General features: G+C 55.6%; 4 protein-coding genes across 11 annotated transcripts; 3 read left to right on the forward strand and 1 right to left on the reverse strand.

Moving 5' to 3' along the window:
- Positions 1-123: 123 nt before the first annotated feature.
- Positions 124-6,193, reverse strand: KLHDC7B (kelch domain containing 7B). The gene has a single exon (XM_014864543.3). It carries the CDS (start codon positions 4,885-4,887, stop codon positions 1,273-1,275), a length of 3,615 nt encoding a protein of 1,204 aa, XP_014720029.3. The 5' UTR covers positions 4,888-6,193; the 3' UTR covers positions 124-1,272.
- Positions 6,194-13,981: 7,788 nt separating this feature from the next.
- Positions 13,982-16,255, forward strand: CIMAP1B (ciliary microtubule associated protein 1B). 3 transcript variants are annotated; one of them, XM_014864542.3, is made up of 7 exons: positions 14,019-14,123; positions 14,517-14,658; positions 14,844-15,047; positions 15,314-15,418; positions 15,592-15,713; positions 15,851-15,991; positions 16,127-16,255. In XM_014864542.3, the coding sequence occupies exons 2-7, from the start codon at positions 14,550-14,552 to the stop codon at positions 16,205-16,207; spliced, it is 762 nt and encodes a 253-aa protein (XP_014720028.1). In that variant the 5' UTR covers positions 14,019-14,123; positions 14,517-14,549; the 3' UTR covers positions 16,208-16,255. The 3 variants fall into 3 exon arrangements, with proteins under 3 accessions (XP_044633029.1, XP_014720028.1, XP_070362751.1); XM_044777094.2 differs by lacking the exon at positions 14,517-14,658 and having other exon boundaries at positions 13,982-14,123; XM_070506650.1 differs by lacking the exon at positions 14,517-14,658 and having other exon boundaries at positions 14,064-14,123; positions 15,246-15,418.
- On the forward strand, positions 15,969-21,267 carry TYMP (thymidine phosphorylase). 6 transcript variants are annotated; one of them, XM_070506647.1, is made up of 10 exons: positions 15,969-15,991; positions 16,951-17,183; positions 17,350-17,552; positions 18,036-18,134; positions 18,573-18,702; positions 19,055-19,173; positions 19,681-19,843; positions 19,942-20,172; positions 20,390-20,530; positions 20,709-21,267. In XM_070506647.1, the coding sequence occupies exons 2-10, from the start codon at positions 16,961-16,963 to the stop codon at positions 20,879-20,881; spliced, it is 1,482 nt and encodes a 493-aa protein (XP_070362748.1). In that variant the 5' UTR covers positions 15,969-15,991; positions 16,951-16,960; the 3' UTR covers positions 20,882-21,267. The 6 variants fall into 6 exon arrangements, with proteins under 6 accessions (XP_070362748.1, XP_070362747.1, XP_014720024.3 ...); XM_070506646.1 differs by lacking the exon at positions 15,969-15,991 and adding an exon at positions 16,238-16,262; XM_014864538.3 differs by lacking the exon at positions 15,969-15,991 and adding an exon at positions 16,601-16,764.
- A 180-nt stretch (positions 21,268-21,447) lies between these two features.
- On the forward strand, positions 21,448-23,470 carry SCO2 (synthesis of cytochrome C oxidase 2). The gene is made up of 2 exons (XM_014864541.3): positions 21,448-21,941; positions 22,630-23,470. Exon 2 carries the CDS (start codon positions 22,644-22,646, stop codon positions 23,442-23,444), a length of 801 nt encoding a protein of 266 aa, XP_014720027.1. The 5' UTR covers positions 21,448-21,941; positions 22,630-22,643; the 3' UTR covers positions 23,445-23,470.

Raw genomic sequence — 23,470 nt, forward strand, 5'->3', positions numbered from 1 at the left:
ACTAAACCTGATAAGTATGAGATGCAGATGCTTTCAACGAATTAAACATATTTAGTGCCAGTAGTGCCACGCATAGAATAAAAAGCAAAAAAGTTTCCAAACAGGGGCAAACGAAGTCAGAGGGCAGGACAGGCAGCAATATTCAGATTTATTCACCTTCCTATGGTAGTTCCAAAGTGGATAAAGGGGAACATTATTTATTCAGTTATGTACCCTGGGCACTGTGCTAGGTGCTCACATAGGTGATCTTATGTTCTCAAACTCTCCTGAGTGACAAATGTTCATCATCTCCATTTCACAGATGAGAAAAACGAAGTTAGATATCTTGTCCAAGTCCACACAGCTAATAAGGGGCAGAGCTAGGCAGAAACCCAGGTCTCATTGAAAAAGGGGATTGGTGGGAAGTGGGGCAGGCTTCTGGAGGGGCTGAGCAGGCAGGAGAGACCCCACAACGATGCGGAAGGGCATAAGCCCAAGTAGTCCTGGCCAGGTCTGGGCTGGGATTATGGGCAGGGGCTACAGACAGCAGAGCAGTTTCACAGATAAGAGCTCTAGGTCCTTGAGGACCAGTCAGACAAAGGAGGGCTACCGAGTTGTTCCTGGGGAGAGCCAAGCCAGGCTCCCCACAGCCTCAGGACAGGCAGAAAGTCCCAGAAGCAAGGATGTTTTCCTGGGACTTCTTTGCCCCTGGTTCCCTGTTCCGCCCACTCATGGGCTGCTTGCCTAGCTTGGAGCCCTAGGGTCAGAATGTAGGAAGCACCAATGTGTTTCCAGCCATCTCCTTCCTCGGCTCAGCAGTCACAGAGCTTCTCAGTGGGACAAGTCCTGGTCCTTCAGTACACATCAGTGACCTGGCTCTCAAAGTACCGGGAGTCCCACAGGCATATTATTTCCAGGCAGTGTGGTTGGTACTATGACAGGGGAGCCTGGCTTGTGGAAGCCCAGAGAAGGGGAGCTCTGCCTTGAGGAGGGGTTGTGAGTGAGCCAAGGCATTGGGTAACCAGGGAAGGAATTGGGGCAAGAACTGAGTCATAAAGGCAGGAGCAGGTCACAGAGGCAGGGAACCTGGGCTCTCTCAGGGGAGGGGCAGGGAGTGGACAGGGGAAATCACCAGCCTTATTATAAAAGAAAAGGAAAGTTGTCCCAGAAACAACAACAGAATGTTCTGGATCCCAGCCACCTCCCTGTGCCCCACTTGCCCTCAGACCTCCCACCCCTTGGCCCCAGGGCCTCCCCGGAAAGCATTGGCTCTCCTGGTGCTCTAGCAGCTGGTCAGAGGGCACTCTGCAGCGGATCTGCAGGGGGAACAGTCAGGACGAATGGACAGAGAACCCCCTTACTTCCCAAGGGAAAGGGCTGCAGCTCTTTGGCCTGGAACTGAGCAGTCCCCTCGGAGACCATGAAGGTGGCCGTGACCTGGTGGTTGAGGCAGTAAATGGTGTTGCCCAGAACTGTGCAGCGGAGCGGAGCAGGGTCAGGCAGCGGCAGGGAGGCAGCTCGGCTCCAGGACCCTGTTACGGTGTTGTAGCGCATCACAGCGGCACCCACACCCCGCAGCAGGTCAAAGCGGTATAGGAAGCCTCCCAGCGCCACCATGTCGCTGGAACGCCGGTGGCTGGCACTGTAGGGGCACTCGTTCCACGAATCCTTCACAGGGCTGTACCTGAGCAAGCGGTAGAAGAGGTGGCCCCCAGTGACATAGATGTCCCCACGGCAGGCCACAGCCTCGTGTGCCACAGGGAAGGTGCCTGCAGGGAGGGGTGCGCGTGAGGTCCAGGCATCTGTGCGCGGGTCATAGCACTCCATGCTGTACAGGCACTCACCCCCGATGGCATAGAGAAGCCCATCCAGGGCTACCAGTTTGAGCTGGGCACGGGCCTGCTGCATGGGCTGCACCTGGCTCCAGATGTTGGTCAGAGGGTTGTAGCAGAAGACCTCATTGGAGCAGACAGCCTTGGTACCGGAGCCACGGATGCCCCCCGCCAGGAACAGATAGTTGTGCATGGTGCAGAGAGCACAACCCCTCAGCGGGGCCTCCTCAGGCACCTGTGTCAGGCGCCGCCATCTGTTCTCTTGGGGGTTGAACATGTGCAGGTGCATGCGAGGAAGCAGGGGCACAGACCCGGCCTCAGGAGCCTCCTCCCCACGGGGGCCCCTTGTGAGCCCCGAGCGGCTCAGCTGGTAGAGGCTGGGCAGCACAAGGACCCCCAGCACCGCCTGGCCCCGGCCCGTCCGAAGGCTCAGGATGCGCTCCCGGTCAGCCCCACTCAGCCTTCGGTAGAGGTTTGGGTCTCCCAGCACTTGAAGCAGATTGTCACTCATCAAGGCATAGGTGTCCTGGGCCAGGCCACGCTCCCCGTGCTGCTGGGCGAAGGCCAGGACGTCCAGGCAGCTGCCCAGACCCAGTCGCCGCTGCAGAGCTGCTGCTGAAGCCGGCTTGCAGGCTGGGGAGCTGGGTTTCCAGGGCCTTTCCACTACCCCCCAGCTCCCGGGCCTCTGCAGAAACACCATGAGTTTGCGGGCCTCTTTCTGCTTCTCTGTGAGACCCCCTCCACTGCCTGCGGGGCTGTGCCTCCCCACTGGCGCCTCTCCCTGGTGTTGCCCTGTGGCCTCCTGGCTGGTCTCCCACTCAGAGCTCTCCGCTATTTCACACAGGCTGCGTTTCCGTGGCCGTGGCCGGGGAACAGGCTGTGAGTGCCACCTCGCAGCAGGGGAGGGTGCAGGACTAGGCTGTGTCTGCTCAGGGGGCTGTGAGGGTGTCCTGGGCATTGCAGCTGGTGGCAGTAGGGAGTCCAGACATTTCTCCTCAGTTCCATTTCCTCCTGGGCCTGAGGGAGGGCCTGGGGTGAGAGCCCTGCTCGTCTCGGAGCTTCTCTGCTGTGGCTGACGTCCAGCCCCAGCTAGACCCCCTGTGCCTACCTCTGCGACCATCCTGACTGAGGAGCTGTGCCTGTCCTCCAGGGTGGGGACAGCCCCTTCAAGGGGAGAACCAGACTCTCTGTTCTCAGAGTGTGTGGAAGAGCTGGCATCTCTAAGGCTTTCCAGAGCTGCCCTCGAGGCTCTCCCTTGGGGCCTCTCTTGCCTGGGGAAGGGGTGACTCCTAAGAACCATAGAAATAAGGTTTCCCCAGCTGGTTGAGATCTGCCCCTCCTGGTTGCCCTGGCAGAGAGCCACACTGGGCTCCTGAGATGTAGGCCTTGACCCACTAGCTGGGGCAGGGGCTGGGGCTGCAACTGGGGCTGAGATTGGGGCAGGGGATGGGGCGGGGGCTGGCACTGCTCTGAGATTTTCATCCTCAGCAGGACCCTGGCTAACCCTGAGGGGCAAAGAGTCTGAAGGACACGAGTTGGGAGGAGTCGGGGTTACAGGAAAGAGACCTCGGTGCAGATGTACTGTGGGTGGGGAAGCTGAGGGTGGGGGATGCTTAGGGGTGTGTGCGGGGAGCGTGGCTGAAGGGCTCAGGGCAGGGGTGTCGCTGAGGATGTCTGTGACTGGCTTCCCTCCACCCAGACCTCCAGCTGCCTGTGCACTGCTCTGTTCCCCCTGGCCTTGCCAGGATCCACTCCCTTCTTTGATGCCTGGGCCCGCTGGCTTCTCTGTCCTGCCCGGCCCTGAGCTGAAGAAAGACTGGTCTCCAGAGCCATTGGCCTTAGCCTTTCCCACATTGCAGGCCTCTGTGGTTCCCTGCCCTTGGGACAAGAGGTGGCGTCCCCACTGCGGTTCCTCTAGCCATGGGCCCATGGAGCCTGGGGCCTGACTGAAGCTCCTGGTGACAAGAACCTCCTTTCTTGCCCAAGACCAGCCTTCCACGGAAGCTGGGGACCCCTGAGACTCCTTGGGGGACTGGGGCCCAGACTCCCTGCTCTCAGCACCTTTGGCTCCTGAGTCCACGGCTAGGCCTGGGGCTATTAGAGGCCCGTTCTCCCCAGGCCCCACCTCTGAGCCACCTGTTATGGGCCTGGTCTGCAGGGTGTGTGATGGCGGCAGCTCCTCGGGGAGAAGGGGCCTCTGGGAGCTTGCAGAGAGGCTGCTGGCTGCATCCACGGTATCCCACACACTCACCACAGTGGCCAGGCATAGGGGGTCCAGCTTTGTGGGCTGGCAAGTTCTATCTCCTGAGCTGTTGTCCACCTGCCACCGCCGGCTTCCTGGGCCTCTCCCCAGTGAGCCATGTGTCCCCACACCTTGTTGCCAGGGGCTGGTGTCCTGTTTCTCTGTGTGGACGGGGCCCTGGTGAGCTGGCACCTTGGCTCGGACGCCTCCTGCCTCTACCTGCATCTCCACTTCTCTGCCAGGACTCCGAGAGGTGAAGTGTATCAGCAGGGGGGCAGGTGTCCCCCCTAATTTTTTCCTATCCAGGAGGGCAGCACATGGCCTGAAAGGCTCACGTCCTTTACCTTGGGGGGCTTCTGGGGTGGCAGTACCATACTGCTGTCCCAAGGCCCTTCCACTGGCCATCTCGCCAGGTATTTTGAGTGGCGGTTCAGCTGTGGCAGCCAGACCTCTACCTCCCGTGGGCTCCTGATCCTGGGCTCCTGCTGCTGCCAGACTCCCCTGGTCGTGTCCTGGAAGGTCTGACTTCCCTTGCCCTGAGCTGGGTCCCTCGACGCCATCACTGACCTGGTACTTTGGGAGCAGGGCTCCCCTGTCTCCTCCTGCCTGAGAAGGCTGGGCCTGGGGGGCTGTGGACACTGGTCCTGCCACCTCCTGGTCCTGTCCAGAGCCGAACCAGTGCAAAGCCAGTGCTGTGGCGGCCACCACAGCTAGCGCCAGCAGAGTCAGCACGGTGCCATCCCAGTCGTCGTCCCCGTCCACATCCCAGCCCCAGCCAGGGCTGTCAGGCTCCAAGGCACCCTGGATCATGGTGCTGGGCTGCAGACTCAGCATGAGGAGCTGGGGCAGCAGGCTGCAAGCTGCGTGTGCTGCACACAAGCCTGTCCTGCACTCAGGCCTGGGCTGCCGTCTGCACAGATGACATCAGCAACACGCCCCGCCCAGAGGGCTGCTCCGTTAAGGTGGACCTGTGCTGGGGGCTAGATACTCTGCCTCACCTGGGAGGAGGTGAGTCTCTCTGCCTCCACCCAGGCTTGGGGGTTGTCAGGAGGGCCTAGTTGGAGATATCAGGAGACAACATAATCTACAAAAGCTCCGGATCTCAGGGGCCTCTCCAGGCCCCCCAGCCCAGCTCCTGCCCCCTTCTCATTTCCCACAGGTTTCAGTGGCAAATGGCAGTGTTCCTCAACACTTCCAGTATCCCAACCAACCTAATCAACCCTCACACCCCTAAACTCACCCCAGACACCAGTGTCTCTCCTTTGAGCCTGGGTCCAGCCTCAGGGGGCTCTGTCAGGGAAGAGTTACCCACAGGGAGATGTTATCTGTGGCTTTAGCAACATGATGCAGCCCTGATGAAATTACCAGAAACCCAAGAACCCAGAAACACACTACAGGGTGGCTGGGGGGATGGGGGAGACATGCCCTGCGGTGCCAACCCTGCAGGCAGGTCTCAGACTGAGGAGGTAGAGCAGAGAGGGCACGAGTCCTGACAGGAAGCACCATCCAGCACAGAGACGGGTAGCTTGAGAAGGTGTGACCTCCTGTCACCACAGGGTGAAGTGGAGGCTTGCACTGTTCTCTCCGGGATACATAAGGGCACTAAGGATGGGCCAAGGCTGAAGCCCCAACACCCGCTCCTCCAGCAGCCTCTGGACTTTCCTTACCCTGAGTTCAGCAGAGATGCGATAGAGTTTTCAAAAGGAATTTTCCAAGCTGTCAAGAGGAAAAAATGAATGAAATACAGAAAATTCAAAAGTTGTATTTCCCTCTTTATTGGCCTGGCTTATTGCAACCCACGTGGCTCTTCTAGAACCCCCTGGGCCACTGCCTGCACCCTCTGGACTGTCTTGACTGCCCAGATGCTGCTCTCACTATGCCCCTGGAGAGCCCTGAGCCGTCTGCTCCTACTCCCCTTACCGCATCTGCCAGCCCCCAGGGTCCTTTAGAAGCCCTCCTTCGTCCCCCGTGCTCTATCAGCCTGACCTTTGGGTGTCCCATCTCAGTTCTGGCCGAGTCACTCCATCCCCATCCTCCTTGTCGGCACTCAAGCCCCTCACAGGCAGGCATGTGGATGCTCGCATGGGGCATGCACCTGGCCTCCCCCTAGCACTTGGTTTCTCTGAGGAAGAGATTTGTCTCTTCTGTCTGCTTCTCACTTAAGTTGATCTTAGGAGTAAGTCTTGGGACAGGTGCCAGGTGGGGTCCAGACATGAAAAAGAGCCTGGAGTCCCTGGGACAAAGACAGGGCCCCCCCCCCACAATGTGTATTTGTTCCTTCTTCTGGGGCACAGGACTTCTCCCTACTTAGGCAGCAAGGAGATGGCCAGGAAGCGGCCCTGGCACCCAGCCTGGGCTCTGCTGAGCCTTAGTATCTCACCCATCTGGTCGCCTCCCAGCACCCCCCCCACCCCCCCCCACCGCCCCCCCACCCCCCCCCACCCCCCGCCCCGCAAGCATATTAGATGACAGTAAGAGGGTGGAAGGTGGGCCCATGCCTTAAGGTGGACCTCAAGTTGGGGGCAGACTTTCTGGACACTGCCCTTAATCTCTGTCCTGGCTCCAGGCTCTGCCTCCGGGTTAAGTTTAGGGTCCAAAGACCTTGAGACGATGGAAGTGACACCCCCATCTACACTTCCTTATAGACCATGCAGTACACCATTAGGCATCTCCACCCACCTTCTTTTTTGGTGTTGTTTTTCTGAGGAAGATCCGCCTTGAGCTAACATCTGTGGCAACCTTCCTCTATTTTTCTGTATGTGGGTCGCTGCCTCAGCACGGCTGATGAGTGGTGTAGGTCCACACCCAGGAACCAAACCCACAATCCCAAGCCACTGAAGTGGTATGCACTGAACTTAACCACTAGGCCACAGGGCTAGCCCCTACACCCAGCTTCATGAAGTTCCCTCTTGTCAGTCCAAGCCCCAGGTTGCTGTCAGAGAATAGAAGTGTCCACCAAGTGATACCTTAGGACACCATAGTGTGGAGGAACTGAGCATAGGAAATCAGCCCAACCAACTTCACAAGGCGCTAAGAACCATGGTTGGTCCTAGAGACACACAGGTGACCAAGGAAGGGTCTAGTCCCATCCTCTTTGGAAAGAAAACACCCCCCTTTGCCAAAATCCAGATCAAAGGAAAAACTCTGCCCTGCATGGAGAAACTCCTTATTGGGAAGGTGACTGAGGACATGCTACCTCCCTAAATTTTGGGAGTTTTGCCCTCCTAACTTCCTAGAGAGAGTAAAAATGTAGTACTGCTGAAAAGGTAACAGAGCTTCAAAAGCACATGGGATCACCTACACAAGTTTTGAAACATAAATAATTGTTCTAGTTGTGCTGTGATAGCATAAATACGACAAATTACTATGAAGATAAAAAATAAAAGTCAAGAAAATGGGTCCTGAGAAGGTCTGACCTTTGGCAGCCTCCTTAGAGCTCCCTTTCTAATTGCCTGCTAAGGCAGGAATCCTGTCCCACTCTATGCAAAGAATAGAGAAGGATTTGTGCCTATGTACCTGGAGCTCCTGTTTCCTCAGATACAACAGAAGCAAAACAGGAATGGAGGCAGTCTCCTGCCTACCAGCAATCATCCCCGCCCATACGCTGGGGCCCTGGTGGGGTGGAGAAATGCCTCCACATGAGAGCTGATCCAGGGCAGTACCAAGAAGAAGAACCCACCACTCCTTGTCGCCGAGCCTGAACACAGGTGGACGGTGCCCCAGCCACTGCTGTGCCCTTTCTGGAACATCTAGTGGATGAAAAGCATAGTGAAATGAAGACAGTTCCAAATGGAAAGCTGAATACAAATAGACAGCTAATATACATAAGTAGAAAACCCCATCAAGAGTAGAGTTTCTCTATTACGGGAATTTTTAAAAAGAAAGAAATATTGTATAATCAGCAATGATGATATAAAGCAAAGAATATAATATTATTATATAATCCTATTTATATTAAAAGTATATGTGCATTTTTATATATGTGTAAATAAATCTAGAATAATGTTTAAGTCTTAGAAAATATAAATCCCAGATTTAGTCATTACACCCAACAAGGAATAGCTCTGAAGGAATTCATCTGATATGGGAAAAGTTTACACGCAAAAAAAGTTATTTAGGGCCGGCCCTGTGGCCGAGTGGTTAAAGTTCCGTGCACTCTGCTTCAGCAGCCAAGAGTTCACGGGTTCAGATCCCAGGTGTGGACCTCCTCCACTCATCAGCCATGGTGTAGAGGCGTCCCACATACAAAGTAGAGGAAGATCGGCACAGACGTTAGCTCAGAGCCAATCTTCCTCACCAAAAAAAGAGAGAGAGAAATAATACAATATGATTTATAGTGGAAAAAGTTAAAATATGTAAGCATTCAACAATATGGAAATGATGAAGAAAATACGCACATGACTTTAAAATGTGGTATTGAAAAACTTATTTAAATAATTATTGATAATGTAGCTGTGAAGTTTAATACAAATATTAATGGGGAGTCTTGTAATAAATGAGGCATAAAATAAAATCTTTAAAAAAGGATAAACCTTGGGGCTGGCTCAGTGGCACAGCAGTTAAGTATGCACATTCCACTTTGGCGGCCCAGGGTTTGCCAGTTTGGATCCTGGGTGTGGACATGGCACCGCTTTGCAAGCCATGCTGTGGTAGGCATCCCACATATAATAAGTAGAAGAAGATGGGCACAGATGTTAGCTCAGGGCCAGTCTTCCTCAGCAAAAAAAAAAAAAAAAAAAAAGAGGAGGATTGGCAGCAGATGTTAGCTCAGGGCTAACCTTCCTCAAAAAAAAAAAAAAAAAAGGACAAACCATGGAAGGGCGGGAGAAGAAAGAGCAAAGCATAATGAAAGTCTCTTCTTATTCCAAGGGGAGAATATACACTGTCTGAATCTTGAAATCAGTTGCTAAATTCAGTCCAAATGTAAGTTTAAATTTTTTAAAAATTCTAAATCGATGCAGACATTTGCCACATACAGGGAGTGGAAAACAATGTCATAAAGATGACAATTGATAGAAGACAATTCAGCAATTCAAAAGACCCAATGCATCTCAAGCAGGAGAAAAAAAAGGAAATGAATACCAAGATACATCAGAGTAAAACTGTGGCAAACACAAAAGATGGAAAATCTCAAGAGGAACAAGAGAAAAAAGACAGACAGCCTACAAAGGAATGATAGCCTTACATCTGACTTCTCAATGACAGACAAATGAGGTCAGAAGACAATGCAATGAAATTTTCAATGTGCTGAAGGAAAATAACTACCAATCTAAAATTCTATACTTACAAGAAATATCTTTAAAGAATGAAGGCAAAATAAAAACATTTCCAGACAAATGAACACTGAGAGTCTTCACTGAAGGAATTCTAAACTATATATTTCAGGCATAAAGAAAATCACACCAGGGGCTGGCCTGATGGCACAGCGGTTAAGTGCACACATTCTGCCTCTCAGTGGCCCGGGGTTCACTGGTTCGGATCCCAGGTGCAGACATGGCACCGCTTGGCAAAAGCCATGCTGTGGTAGGCGTCCCACGTATAAAGTAGAGGAAGATGGGCACGGATGTTAGCTCAGGACCAGTCTTCCTCAGCAAAAAGGGGAGGATTGGCAGCAGTTAGCTCAGGGCTAATCTTCCTCAAAAAAAAAAAGGAAAAAGAAAAAAAAAAATCACACCAGATGAAAGAACTATGAATGCCAGAAGGAAAGAACAAGTGGTGAGTACATGAATATCTAAATAAACATTGACTTTATTATACAATAATCAGGTTTTCTGAGTGTCTTATGTAGAATTAAAAGAAAAACAAGAAACAATGAAACCAAAGTTGGTTCTTTGCAAAGATCAACAAAATTTATAAACCTCTAGCTAGAGTGACCAAGAAAAAAAGGAAGATACAAATAACTAAAATCAGAAATGAAAGTGGGAACATTACCACCGACCTTATAGAAAAAAAAAGACATTATAAGAGAATACTATGAACAATTATATGCCAACAAATTAGATAACCTAGATGAAGTGGACAAATTCCTAGAAACACACAAACTACCAAAACAAACTCAGAAGAAATGGAAAATCTCAACAGACTTAGAACAAGAGGTTGAATCAATAATCAAAAACCTCCCAACAAAGAAAATTCCAGGACCAGAGAGCTTCATTGGTGAACTCTACCAAACATTTAAAGAAGAATTAACACCAATCCTTCTCAAACGCTTTCAAAAGATTGAAGAGGCAGGAATACTTCCTAACTTATTCTATGAGGCCAGCATTACCCTGATGCCAAAACCAGATGAATACATCACAAGAAAAGAAAATTACAGACGAATATCCTTTATGAATGTAGATACAAAAATCCTCAACAAAACACTAGCAAACTGAATCCAGCAGCATATTAAGGGGATTATACATTGTGACCAAATGGGATTCATCCCAGGAAAGTAAGAGCAGTTCAACATAAGAAAATCAATCAATGTAATACACTGATTACAATACATTAACATACTAGAGCACATTAATAGAACAAAGAAGAAAAAAGCACTTTAGAGGTTGGCCCAGTGGTGTAGCAGTTAAGTTCCTATGCTCCACTTTGGCAGCCTGGGGTTCACAGGTTTGGATCCCAGGCGTGGACCTACACACTGCTCATCAAGCCATGCTGTGGCAGGTGTCCTCCATACAAAGTAGAGGAAAACTAGCATAGATGTTAGCTCAGGGACAATCTTCCTCAAAAAAAAGAAAAGAAAAGAAAAGAAAAAGAAAAAGATTTTATCATCTCAATTGACACAGAAAGAGCACCTGACAAAACTCAGTACCTTTTCACGGTAAAAAAAAAAAAAAAAAAAAACTCTCAGAAAACTAGGAATTACAGGGAACTACCTCAACATGATAAAGGACACTTAAGAAAAACCCATAGCTAACATCACACTCAATGGTGAAGATTGAAAATGTTCCCTCTCCCTAAAATCAGGAACAAGGACAGAATGCTGCATTCACTGAAGCTATTCAGTATTGTACTGGAAGTTCTAGCCAGAGCTCTCCAGAAAATAATAAAAAGGCATCCATGGGGCCAGCCCCATGGCTGAGTGGTTAAGTTCGTGCACTCCACTTTGGCAGCCCAGGGTTTTGCCAGTTTGAATCCTAGGCGCGGACATGGCACCACTTATCAGGCCATGCTGAGGTGGCGTCCCACATGCCACAACTAGAAGCACCTACAACTAAAAATACATAACTATGTACCAGGGCGCTTTGGGGAGAAAAACGAAAAATTTAAAAATCTAAAAGAAAAAGGCATCCAAATTCGAAAGGAAGAGGTAAAACTAACTCTAGTCACAGATGACACGATCTTATACATGTAAAATTATACATTGAATCAACAAGTAAGCAACTAGAGCTAATAAACAAATTCAGCAAAATTGCATAATACAAGATCAATACACAAAAAATCAGTTGTGTTTCGGGGCCGGTCCGATGGCACAGCAGTTAAGTTCGCACGTTCTGCATTGGCGACCCGGGGTTCGCCGGTTTGGATCCCGGGTGTGGACATAGCACCACTTGGTAAAAGCCATGCTGTGGTGGGCATCCCACATATAAAGTAGAGGAAGATGGGCACGATGTTAGCTCAGGGCCAGCCTTCCTCAGCTAAAAGAGGAGGACTGGCAGTAGTTAGCTGAGGGCTAACCTTCCTCAAGAAAAAAAAAAAAAATCAGTTGTGTTTCTATACACCAGCAACAAACAATCTGAAGAAGAAATTAAGAAAGCAATTTAATTTACAATACTATTTAAAATAATTAAATACTCGGGAATAAATCTAACCAAGGAGATGAAAGACTTGTACGCCAAAAACTACAAAACATTGCTGAAAGAAATCAAAGAACACATAACAGTTGAGGAAACAAAGAAAATCTATTATGTTTTATTTAGAAGCATTTAGGTGGGAGAAAAGGAGGACGCCTCCAATGAAAGATGGTAATGTTGAAGGTAGAACTCATACATACCTTATATATTAGTTTTAAAATTTGTGAAAAATAAGAACAAAGTAAATCGAAAGAAAAAGTAAATCTCTTCCTTGCCAAATATTACAAAAAACTTCAACGATGATAAACAAATCCTGACTGATAGAGAAACTGAGCAATCAGTGGGAAGGGAGAGGGGCCAGGTGGTGCAGCATGTACAGAGCGCCCTCTGGAGGTAGATGCTATGCATAACGTCTTCCAAAATAAATTTACAGAAAGGGCCACCGAAACTGTTCAAATCTAATTTCAAGTGGTGTAAAATTTTGAGTAGCTATTTAAAAACTGGATTATAATTTATCTCCATGTAAAACATACATCCATTAATAGCTCGAGGCACATCTTTTTTTTTTTGAGGAAGATTAGCCCTGAGCTAACATCTGCTGCCAATCCTTCTCTTTTTGCTGAGAAAGACTGGCCCTGAGCTAACATCCATGCCCATCTTCCTCTACTTTATATATGGGACTCCCGCCACAGCATGGCTTGACAAGCGGCGCCATGTCTGCACCTGGGATCCAAACAGGTGAACCCCGGACCTCCAAAGTGGAATGTACCAACATAACTGCTGTACCACTGGGCCTGCCCCACATTTTCTCATTCTTAATTTTGTATACTTTTACTTTTCCCCCTTGATCAAGCTCATTAAAGCATTTATCTACTTAATTGTCTTCTTTTAAAAAATAGCTATTGTATTTATTCATCCTATTATTTTGTTTGTGTTGGTTCCTGTTTTATTCTTTTAGTTTATTTTATTCTTTTTTCTGTTTGTATTACTAAGTATTTCTAAGACAAACAGTAAGTTTTATTTAAAATTTTTCTTCATTAATGAAGTCATTTAAGGCTATATGTTTTCCTCTGAATACAGCTTTGGCTATGTTCTATAGAGTTGGGTATGAAGGGATCTGCCTTTTCAGTGTTTTATATATAATTTGTAACTTCACATTTAGGGATCTACCTTTGCTCTGTTTTTTTTGTTTGTTTTTTGTTTTCTTCTTCTTCTTCTCCCCAAAGTCCCCCAGTACATAGTTGTATAGTCTAAGTTGTAGGTCCTTCTGATTGTGCTATGTGCAATGCCACCTCAGCATGGCTTGACAACTGATGCCATGCCGGTGCTCAGGATCCAAACCAGCAAAACCCTGGGCCACCAAAGCAGAGGCCCGGAACTTAACCACTGAGCCACAGGGTGGCCCCTGCACTGTTTGATACACAATTTGTAACTTCACATTTGAGTTTCTCTTTGATCCAGGGCTTTTTAAGAAGAGAATTTGTTAATTTTTAAGTATTTGTTTCCTTCTTTCTTTCTTTCTTTTTCTTTTTTTTAAGGATTGGCACCTGGGCTAACAACTGTTACCAATCTTTGTTTTTTTTTCTGCTTTATCTCCCCAACCCCCCCCCCCCCTACACAGCTGTATATCTTAGTTGCAGGTCCTTCTAGTTGTGGGATGTGGGACCCTGCCTCAACGTGGCCTGATGAGCGGTGCCATGTCGTCGCCCAGGATCTGAACCCTGGGCCCCTGCAGCGGAGTGCGCCAACTTAACCACTCGGCTATGCAGCCAGCCCCTGTTTCTTTCTTTTTTAAAAACTGTTTTATCGTTTGTTTAGAATTGGTTTAGACTGATCAAATCATGTGTCCTATCATATCGCTTTATTCAACTTGTATGGGAGTTTTTGGCCCAGTATGATTATTCTTTGCAAATATTCCATGGGCTTAAACACATGCAAAGTTCTCTACACTTAACGTTTAAATTGAGTATGCGGTTTGTACTGTTCAATTTCTTTATTCTTATACTTGTTTTTCTGTGCAGATCTGTCCATTTCTGTAATGGGTATACTGAAGCCTGGGGAGGGTGTCTGGTCCGTGGCCTGGCCTGCAGGACACGTGCCAGTGCCATGGACTCCAAGGAGGGCCCCTGCGGGCGAGGGGCGGAGTCAGGTTGGCGTCGGGGGCGGTCAGTCCGGTTGCCAGGAGGCGGGACCTGGACACAATGGGGTCTGGGAGTTGGGCCGGGCGGGGGCGGGAATGCAGGCACTCCACCTTGCCTTTCCAGCTGGGAGCCACGGGAACAGGTCAGTGCGTCAACTTCGGGGCCCCCACTCGGCCCCCACGCCGCCCCTCGCCCCGGCATCCTCGCTCGATGCCCCTAAAATATCCCGCTCCTCACCCACCCCCACCCCCGAACTCCGGGTAATCCCCTTCCCGCAGTGCTGAGTCCAAACTTGGCGCTCGCACACACGCCCCTATAGAACTCATTTTGGGGGTAGGGGACGAGAGATGGCCTTGAAGCTCGGTCCCTGCTCCACGTCCCCCACAGAGCTGGATAGCCACTGTTTGTTTTCCTGGCGCCTGGGATACGGGATGGGCCCCGCCCCCGGAGTCGGGCAGAGCTAGACCGGAGCGGGGAAGAGCGTTTCCCGCGAGTTCGGGGTGGAGGGGCCGGGGCCGCCACCTTCTGTCCACAGGTGCTGCAGGCCGTAAGCACACCCCACCGCGCCATGGGCTCGGACGTCTGGGTCGGCCCTTGGCGGCCACACCGGCCCCGTGGCCCCATCGCAGCGCTCTACAGAGGCCCAGGGCCCAAATATAAGCTGCCACCGAACACGGGTACCAGCGGCGGGGTCAGGACTGTGCAGGGCGGGGGGGCAGGCTAGCGAGGTCCGTCTCGGGAAGGGGTGCTGCACCCCGGGCTGGAGGGTGGAAGGGAGGGAATTTCGTTCTGGGGGGACGGTGGGCTTTGCCCAGGGCGAGAAGCGGCCAGGCCGCGTGGTAATGCTGGGACACTCCCGCAGGCTACATCCTACACGACCCGTCGCGGACCCGCGCCCCCGCCTTCAGCTTCGGCACGCGCCTCCCCACGCAGCAGACTTCGTGCGGCCCGGGCCCGGGCCACCTGGTGCCCGCTCGCATGACTGTGCGCGGCCCAGACGGCAGCCCCGCCTACTCCATCTATGGCCGCCCGCGCCACGCAGCGCCCTTCCTCACTCCCGGACCAGGTCAGGACCCCTGGGACCCCGGCCTCCCCAACACCTAGCCGCATCAGGGGAAGCCCACTCGGGAACCCCCCACCTGAGCCCCGAGCCCCCCTCGGGTACCCTAACACTAAATTCGGTACCCCCATATCCAGATCTCAAAACAACTCCAAGCCCCACCGAGCTTTGACAAATTGTGGCTCGGATTCCTCCTATTCCCAGGACGCCAGCCCGGGTCCCCACAAGGCCCCCAACCCGGTTGTGGCCCACACCCTCGGTCCGCCCCGCAGGCAGGTACTTCCCAGAGCGAGCGGGGAACGTGACGTACCCCAGCGCGCCTCGGCACACCATCGCTCCTCGAAACTGGGGCATCCAAGCGGAGCAGCAGACCCCAGGTGAGACCAGAAAGGCCCATTCCAGCACCATGACCCTTCCTATCCCTGACCGGGAATCGCTCAATCGCTCTCCAGGCGCTGGGACCACCCAGTACTCGCAGCGACGGGGAGACCCTGGGCCTGTCCGCAAATAACCACCCCCAGACCCCATCTCTCGGTGGCTCCCTCTCCAGGCCCCGGGACCTACACAGTGCCCTCGCTCTTGGGCCCGCGCGTCATCGGTAAAGTCTCGGCTCCGACTTACTCCATCTACGGCCGCAGCGCAGTGGGCTGCTTCTCCGAGGACCTCAGCAAGGTGGGGGAGGGGCTGCCGTGCACAGAGTAGCAGGGGCCAGCTGCGCGGACAGCAGAGGGTCAAGAAACAAGGGGTGGGACTCAGTGGTCAGCGGTGAATGGAGCCCGGGCCCAGCGCTCCTTCTGCGCCTCCCGCAGACCCCGGGTCCCTGCGCCTACCACGTGGTGAACCCTGGGATCTACAAGTCTCGGGCACCCCAGTTCACGATGTTGGCACGGACTTCGCTCCCCCAAGACAACACCCTGAATCCCGGGCCCGCTGCCTACAACGTAGACCAGGTGGTCAAGGGTCAGAGGCCGGGATGAGGGTCTGAGGTCCGAGGTTTGGGACCAGGGTCCTGGGGGTAACGGGAGTCCCGGCGCGGAGCCCGAAGACTGGCTCCGCGAGGGCAGCGACGCCTCCTGGGTCCGCAGCCCCGGAAGCCTCGCGGCTGGAGCTTCGGGATCCGGCACTCGGACTACCTGGCCCCGATCGTTACGGACGTGGATGACTAACCGACCGGGCGGCCGCGGCCCCATAAATGTTTGCTTCAAGCTTCCCGAGCTAGCAGTGTGTCCGCCTCTTTGTGCTTGACTCGGGAGCACGGGCGGGAACGTGGAGCGGAGGGACTCGGGGCGGGGCGGGGACGCGGGGGACGCGGGGCGGGGGCCTCGGGGCGGGAGACTCGGGGCGCGGGGCGGGGCCGAGATGCCGGGGGCGCGGGGCGGGGGTCCCGGGTGCGGCGACACTCCAGCCGGCAGACCCTGGAAGGGTGGGGCGGGGGGCGGGCCCGCCAAGTCCCGGAAGTCGCGCTCTCGTGGGTCTTCGTGATTGGCTGGGACAGAATCGAGCAGGGTTGTCCCGCCTCCTTGAGGCGGCTATTGGCCCAGGACCCTGCCTGTCTGAGCGGCCCCACCCGCCCGCCGTCCTCTGGCGGCCGTTGGAATCGCGGCCCTGCCCACCCGCCGCCGCGTCCAGGGCGGTGTCCCTGCGGTCTGTGGCCGCGGACACGGCAGGGCGGAAGGAGGCCAGAATCCTAAGCGGGACGGGCCAGGGCCGCTGCACAGGTCAGGTAGGGCTGGAGTCAAGTGATGAGGTCTAGAAGTTGGCGCCAGACGCAGAGACTCGCGCACGGCAACACAGACCCGGGAAGAGGGGCGGGCCCAAGAGAGACGGGCAGGGGGTTGGGACAGGTGCGCCTGCCCCAGACACGGACGCAGGGCGGCGGCAGGTGCCAAGTGTGTCTTGCACCCCGCAGGCACGGAGCGATGGCAGCCCCAGCGACCTCAGCACCCTCGGCCCCACCCGCCCCGGTCGCGCCTGGTGACCTCTCGGAGGGCGGGAGTCGGGGCCCTCCTGACCTCCCGCCGGAGCCCAAGCAGCTCCCAGAGCTGATCCGCCTGAAGCGAGACGGAGGCCGCCTGAGTGATGTGGACATCAGGGGCTTCGTGCGCGCCGTGGTGGACGGGAGCGCGCATGGCGCGCAAATCGGTGCGTAGGGAAGGCCGGGCGCCCCTGACCCGACCCAGAGGTCAGTCCCGGAGACTGCCTGCCCCAGGGACGCCATAGCGCCCCACCACTGTCACTGACCTCAGGATAACCCATCGCGTGGGGAACGTTCCCTCATGCTGCCCACACCACCGTACCCCACACCTAGGGGCCATGCTCATGGCCATCCGACTGCGAGGCATGGATCTGGAGGAGACCGTGGCGCTGACCCGGGCCCTGGCCACGTCCGGACAGCAGTTGGAGTGGCCGGAGGCCTGGCGCTCGCAGCTCGTAGACAAACACTCCACAGGAGGAGTGGGTGACAAAGTCAGCCTGGTCCTGGCACCTGCCCTGGCTGCCTGTGGCTGCAAGGTTAGAAGATGCCTCCTCTTCAGACCAAAATCTTTGACCTCAAAGAGGCTAGCAGTCCACAGATAGCTTCTAGCCTCAAACCTGGCCCAAAGAGAGCCCCCAAAGGCAGGACCCAGTTTTCTCACCCCCCACCCCCAGGCAGAAGTTTGGTCCTCCTCCCCATCAGTCCCCCCTAACAGATCCAATTTTCCAGCTTCCCCTTCCACTTCAGTACCCCATACAGGACTCCTATGGGAAGAGCTGGATACTCCTCTTTCTCAGTACCCCAGACTTGTGTCCCCAGGGATAGGTACCAGCCTCCTCCCTGACTGACACCCCCATCCAAACCAGGACAATTTCTGTTCCCTCTCCACCAGCTGGACACTCACTACAACTGCTTAGTAAATACTTAACTCCAGCTGAAGGCCTAACCAGGGAATGTGGGAGGGAAATGTGGAGGAGGGCGGTGACTACACGGGTGTACTCAGCATCCCTGCCCAGCAGGTACCAATGATCAGCGGACGCGGTCTGGGGCACACTGGGGGCACACTGGATAAACTGGAGTCTATTCCTGGATTCACTGTCATCCAGAGCCCAGAGCAGGTACAAGTGGATCACTGATTGGTCATTGATCTGGGTTATTGATGGAAACATTGGCCAGAATTTCTGAAGGATCACTGATGGGTCATTAATCAGAGTCACTAACGAGGATATTGATGAAGTTATTTATGGGTCATCGGTGGTCATTGGACTTTGGTCAAGGTCATCAATGGAACTCTGCAGTCATTAATAGGGACTTGGTCAAAATCACTGCTGGGCCTCTGATCAATCATTAATGGGCTATAGGGCATTGGTCAATATCCCTAATGGGTCAAACTAGTCATTAATGAGGACTTATCAGAATCCTCCATAAGTAACTGGTCCTGGTTTTGGACATTTGTCAAGGTTGATAATGCGTCACTGATCAGGGTCAGTGATGAGGTCATTGATCAGAGGTCTATGAGAGTAACTAGGAGTCCTGATGCAGAGGGGTTTTGCCAGATGCAAGGGCTCCTGGAGCAAGTGGGCTGCTGTATCGTGGGTCAGAGCAAGAAGCTGGTTCCTGCTGATGGAATCCTTTATGAAGCCAGAGATGTGACAGCCACTGTTGACAGCCTGCCACTTATCACAGGTGACTTGACCCCAGACTCCAGGGTCCACCACCTGCATGTTAAAGACCCCTGACCACAGAGTCAGGGTCCTCTCATCAGGGGACCATGGGACCTCCCCCAATCACAGGTGCTCTGACCCCACCCCAGGGTCAGCATCCCCTCATCACAGTATGCCTGATCACCAATTCAAGAGGATGACTTGACTGATGCACAACCCACCAAGCCCAGTCACCACCATCATAGGGGACTTGACCCCAATGTTCAGGGCTCCTGACCCCTCATGACTGACTGAGCCCAGAGTCGGCATCCCCTGCATCTCCCAGGAAGCACCAGGCTCTCCATCACCTCCAGCCTCTCTGCCACCCTCCACAGCCTCCATCCTCAGTAAGAAGGTGGTGGAGAGCCTGTCTGCTCTGGTGGTGGATGTGAAGTTCGGAGGGGCCGCAGTCTTCCCTAGCCAGGCACAGGCCCAGGAACTGGCAGAAGTGCTGGTGAGCTACACCCACTGGAGCCTGTATGGGCCCTTGTGGGGGTCCCTGGGTGGCTGTGGTCTCTCTGTTGGGGTGGGTCTCCTCATGTGGCCCCAACCTCCCCTTCACAACTCTGGCAGCCTGATTCCCACATGCTTCTCAGTGGACTCAATGGTCCTGCCTCATCCTGGCCTCAGCCAGGACCCACCTTCCCTGCTGGCAGTCCCTCCGTTCAACCCCCCTTCCAGTGACTTATCCAAGCAAGGCTGACCAGGCCTCGGGTCTGGGGAAACCCTCCACAGCCCTCTGCCCCAGGCCAGGTACAAGATCATCCTGAGCCGCACAGCTGAGGTCAGTCATCTGCCTGCTTCAAGTCGCCCCTGCCCCTGCCCCTGCCCTAGGAGACCCCCTCACTCCTGGGGAACTGGCAGCCAAGGGTGCAGCAGGAGCTGGAGTTTGAGGACACTTGGGCAGCAAGAGGCCCGTTGGGATGCCGGGCAGGGTCCAGATGAAACCTTGTCTCCCCAGGTTGGCGTGGGAGCCGGCCTGGGGCTTCGGGTCGCGGCGGCTCTGACGGCCATGAACAACCCCCTGGGCCGCAGCGTGGGCCACAGCCTGGAGGTGGAGGAGGCGCTGCTTTGCATGGATGGTGCCGGGCCGCCGGACCTGCGAGACCTGGTCACTAGGCTCGGTGAGGGGACTGGTAGAGGTGTGGGGGCCTACGCTTCAGAGCCGGCCCCTCCGGGAGGCCCCGCCCCCGCTTCACCTAAGCCCCCTCCCCGCCGGCAGGAGGGGTCCTGCTCTGGCTCAGCAGACAGGCGGAGACCCAGGACGAAGGCGCCGCCCGGGTGGCCCAGACCCTGGACGACGGCTCAGCCCGGGACCGGTTCGAGCGGATGCTCGCGGGGCAGGGCGTGGACCCGGGCCTGGCCCGAGCCCTATGCTCTGGGACTCCCGCGCAGCGCCGGCAGCTGTTGCCCCGCGCCCGGGAGCAGGAGGAGCTGCACGCGCCCGCAGACGGTGAGCGCCCGGAGACCCCGGTTCCTTGACCCCCAACCCAGGCCCCGCCCCTTTTCTTGAGTCCCAGTTCCCTTTCCTTCCCGAAACCCCGGGCCCTGGCCACTCCCTTTCCCCCGGAGCTCCTGGCCCCTCCCCTTCCCGAGGCTCGGCCCCGCGCCCTCCCTTCATCCCTCCCCGGCCGCGGCGTCCCCCGCCCGCCAGCACCCTCTCCCCGCAGGCACGGTGGAGCTGGTCCAGGCGCTACCGCTGGCGCGCGTGCTGCACGAACTCGGGGCCGGGCGCAGCCGCGCGGGGGAGCCACTCCGGCCGGGGGTGGGCGCCGAGGTGCTAGTCAGCGTGGGTCAGAGACTGCGCCGCGGTGAGCGCCGATCCTGGCCCCTCCTCGTCCCCGCCGGTCGCCTCGCCCGTTGGCCGCCCGTCTGGCCGCCCTGCTTGCTGGTCGCCTCGCCCGCTGGCCGCCCGTCCGGCCTCCCCGCTTGCTGGCCGCCTCGCCCGCTGGCCGCCGCGCCTTCTGACCCCTTTGGGCCGCCCTGCAGGGATGCCGTGGCTTCGCGTGCACCTGGACGCGCCCGCGCTCAGCGCCGCGCAGCGCCGCGCTCTGCAGGAGGCGCTGGTGCTCTCGGACCGCGCGCCCTTCGCCGCCCCCTCGCCCTTCGCAGAGCTCGTTCTGCCGCCGCCCAGGACCATGTCCACCCACACGCAGCAATGAAGCCGAGAGTGCCAAGTCCTATCCATGCCTGTGGGGAGATTAATAAAGGGAAACCTTTAAAACGGGGTCCAGAGGACAGGAGGGAGAGTGCCACATAGCGCCGGCGGGCAGTTACAGGAAGAGAGTCCGGGACAGGCCCCAAAAGAGAATCCTCAGTACAGGAAGAAATGTGCGCTGCATTCCAAGCAAATCACCGCCCCAGCCTGAACTCTCCTTTCCTCCAAGAGACTTTGATTCAAAACCCTCCTAACTTCCTCCTTCTTTTCTACAAAATAACATTCTCCTGTCTTGTTTGCTAGATTTGCCTATGGTCCGCCATAGCTTGCACAACCGGAATTGCAATTCTTTGGCTATTTCTGAATAAACTCATTTTGCCGGTAGAATAACTGGCTGTTTTATTTCTAAGGTCCACCTTGGACACCTGGCGCCGGGTCCAGCAGCGGTAGGAAGGGCTGGCCCTCGAAGGAGGCTCCAAGGGAGGTGTGGCCAGCGGGGGAGGGGCGAGGCCGAGCGAGGAAGCCCCGCCCCGCCGGGCCGCGTGTTAGCGGGCGGGTCCCTCACCTTTTGCGCACGCGCACAGCTGAGCGCGCGCCAGCTCCACGCGTGCGCGGCGCCGTTGACGCATGCGCGCTGGTGCGGAGCGCGCGGCGGAGGGGCCCTGGCGCGGGGAGTGGGCAGTGTACTCTGACTCGCGGCGCCAGCGCCTCGCGGGGAGCCTAGGGACACCCCGGGTGCAGGGCGCGGAGGGCGCCTGGGCTGTGCTCGGCGCGTGGCCCACGCCAGTGTCCAGCTTTCTGACTTTACAGCCGGGCAGACGGCGGCGCATTCCGGGAGGGCGCCCTGGAGGGGGTGCTTCGGGAGGAGGGGCCAGGAAGCGCCCACAGGCTGCCTTGCTTGCCAGGCACGTCTCGTGCACCGCTTGGAGCCCGTTGAGTAAAGGAGAGCCTGGTAGAGAGGCTAAGGGCCGTGCGCACGGTCAGCCAGCCCGGAGCGCCTGGGAACCCAGGGGCCGTCCGGCCCGCAGGAGTCCTCGGGAGGGTCCTCAGCAGCAGCTGACCAGGTGAGGGGTCCTAAGACCGCCGCCTAGCAAGCCTCCGGAGGTCTCTGTGAGGAGGGCACGGAGGTCACCGGAGCAACGGCGGGGTGGACGGAACCGTGGGCGGAAGTGGGGTGGGGTCTGTGGCAGGTGGACGTCTTGTTTCTCTGCCGGTGAGCGCCCGGGAAAGAAGGTTCGGGGCGGGGAGAAGCGGCGTCGGCAGGTAATCGCGGCCCACGGGCGCCCTGGACGTCGCGGGGTCCCTGCTGGGCACGGTGGAGGGGCCGGAAGGCTGCGGCGAGGCGTCACAGGGAGGAGGTGCTGCGGTGGCTGAAGCGAGAGGCTTGCTCGCCTCCTTTCAAGAATTGGGGGTTTATTGCAGACAGACACACGTGCTCAGGACCAGGCAAAGCGTGCACTTGGAACGCTTCGGTCAGCGTTCATGCCGAGGCCCGGGCGAGTGGCCGGGCCGGACAGAGCTGCAGGTGCAGGACAGAGCAGGGGCCAGCGTGGGATAACTGAGGCTCACAGACTAAAGGACAGGAAGGACAGGCGTAGACGTTCAGTGACGCCTAAGCTGGAGGTTGAGGTGTCAGAGAGGCAGCAGTTCTCCACGGCTGCTAGCCGAGTGTGGGGTTGGTCCCACCACGGACGCCTCTCACTCAGGAGGCTGCGACACCTTCTGGCTCCTGACACCTTTGTTCTTTTCCAGGAAATATCAGATCCATGCTGCTGCTGGCCCTGGCACCCAGGGCTTGGCTCAGGCTCCCTCAGCTCAAGCGCCTGGTCTGCCCTAGGACCCCGGGAGGTGATTCCCTACGCATGAGGTGCCAGCTCTTGTCAAGGCAGGGTCCTGCAGAGACAGGCAAGCAGGGCCAGCCCCAGGGCCCTGGGCTTCGAACTAGGTTGCTGATCACAGCCTTGTTTGGGGCTGGGCTGGGTGGGGCCTGGCTGGCTGCAAGGGCTAAGAAGGAGCAGTGGCGGCAGCAACAGCGGACAGAAGCCCTGCGTCAGGCAGCCGTGGGCCAGGGCGACTTCAGTCTGCTGGACCACCGGGGCCAGGCTCGCTGCAAAGCTGACTTCCGGGGCCAGTGGGTACTGATGTACTTTGGCTTTACTCACTGCCCTGACATCTGCCCAGATGAACTGGAGAAGTTGGTGCAGGTGGTACAGCAGCTGGAAGCTGAGCCTGGCCTGCCCCTGGTGCAGCCCATCTTCATTACTGTGGACCCTGAGCGGGACAGCGTCGAGGCCATGGCCCGCTATGTGCAGGACTTCCACCCGAGGCTGCTGGGCCTGACTGGCTCTGCCGAGCAGATTGCACAGGCTAGCCACAACTACCGTGTATACTACAGTGCTGGCCCCAAAGACGAGGACCAGGATTACATTGTGGATCACTCCATTGCTATCTACCTGCTTAACCCTGATGGCCTCTTCACAGACTACTATGGCCGGGCCAGGTCAGCTGAGCAGATTGCAGACAGCGTGCGGCACCACATGGCTACCTTCCGCAGTGTCCTGCCCTGAGCCAAATCATTAAAGGGGGTGCAACA

This window comes from Equus asinus, chromosome 4 (assembly GCF_041296235.1).
Source record: "Equus asinus isolate D_3611 breed Donkey chromosome 4, EquAss-T2T_v2, whole genome shotgun sequence".
Classification (NCBI taxonomy): Eukaryota; Metazoa; Chordata; class Mammalia; order Perissodactyla; family Equidae; genus Equus; species Equus asinus.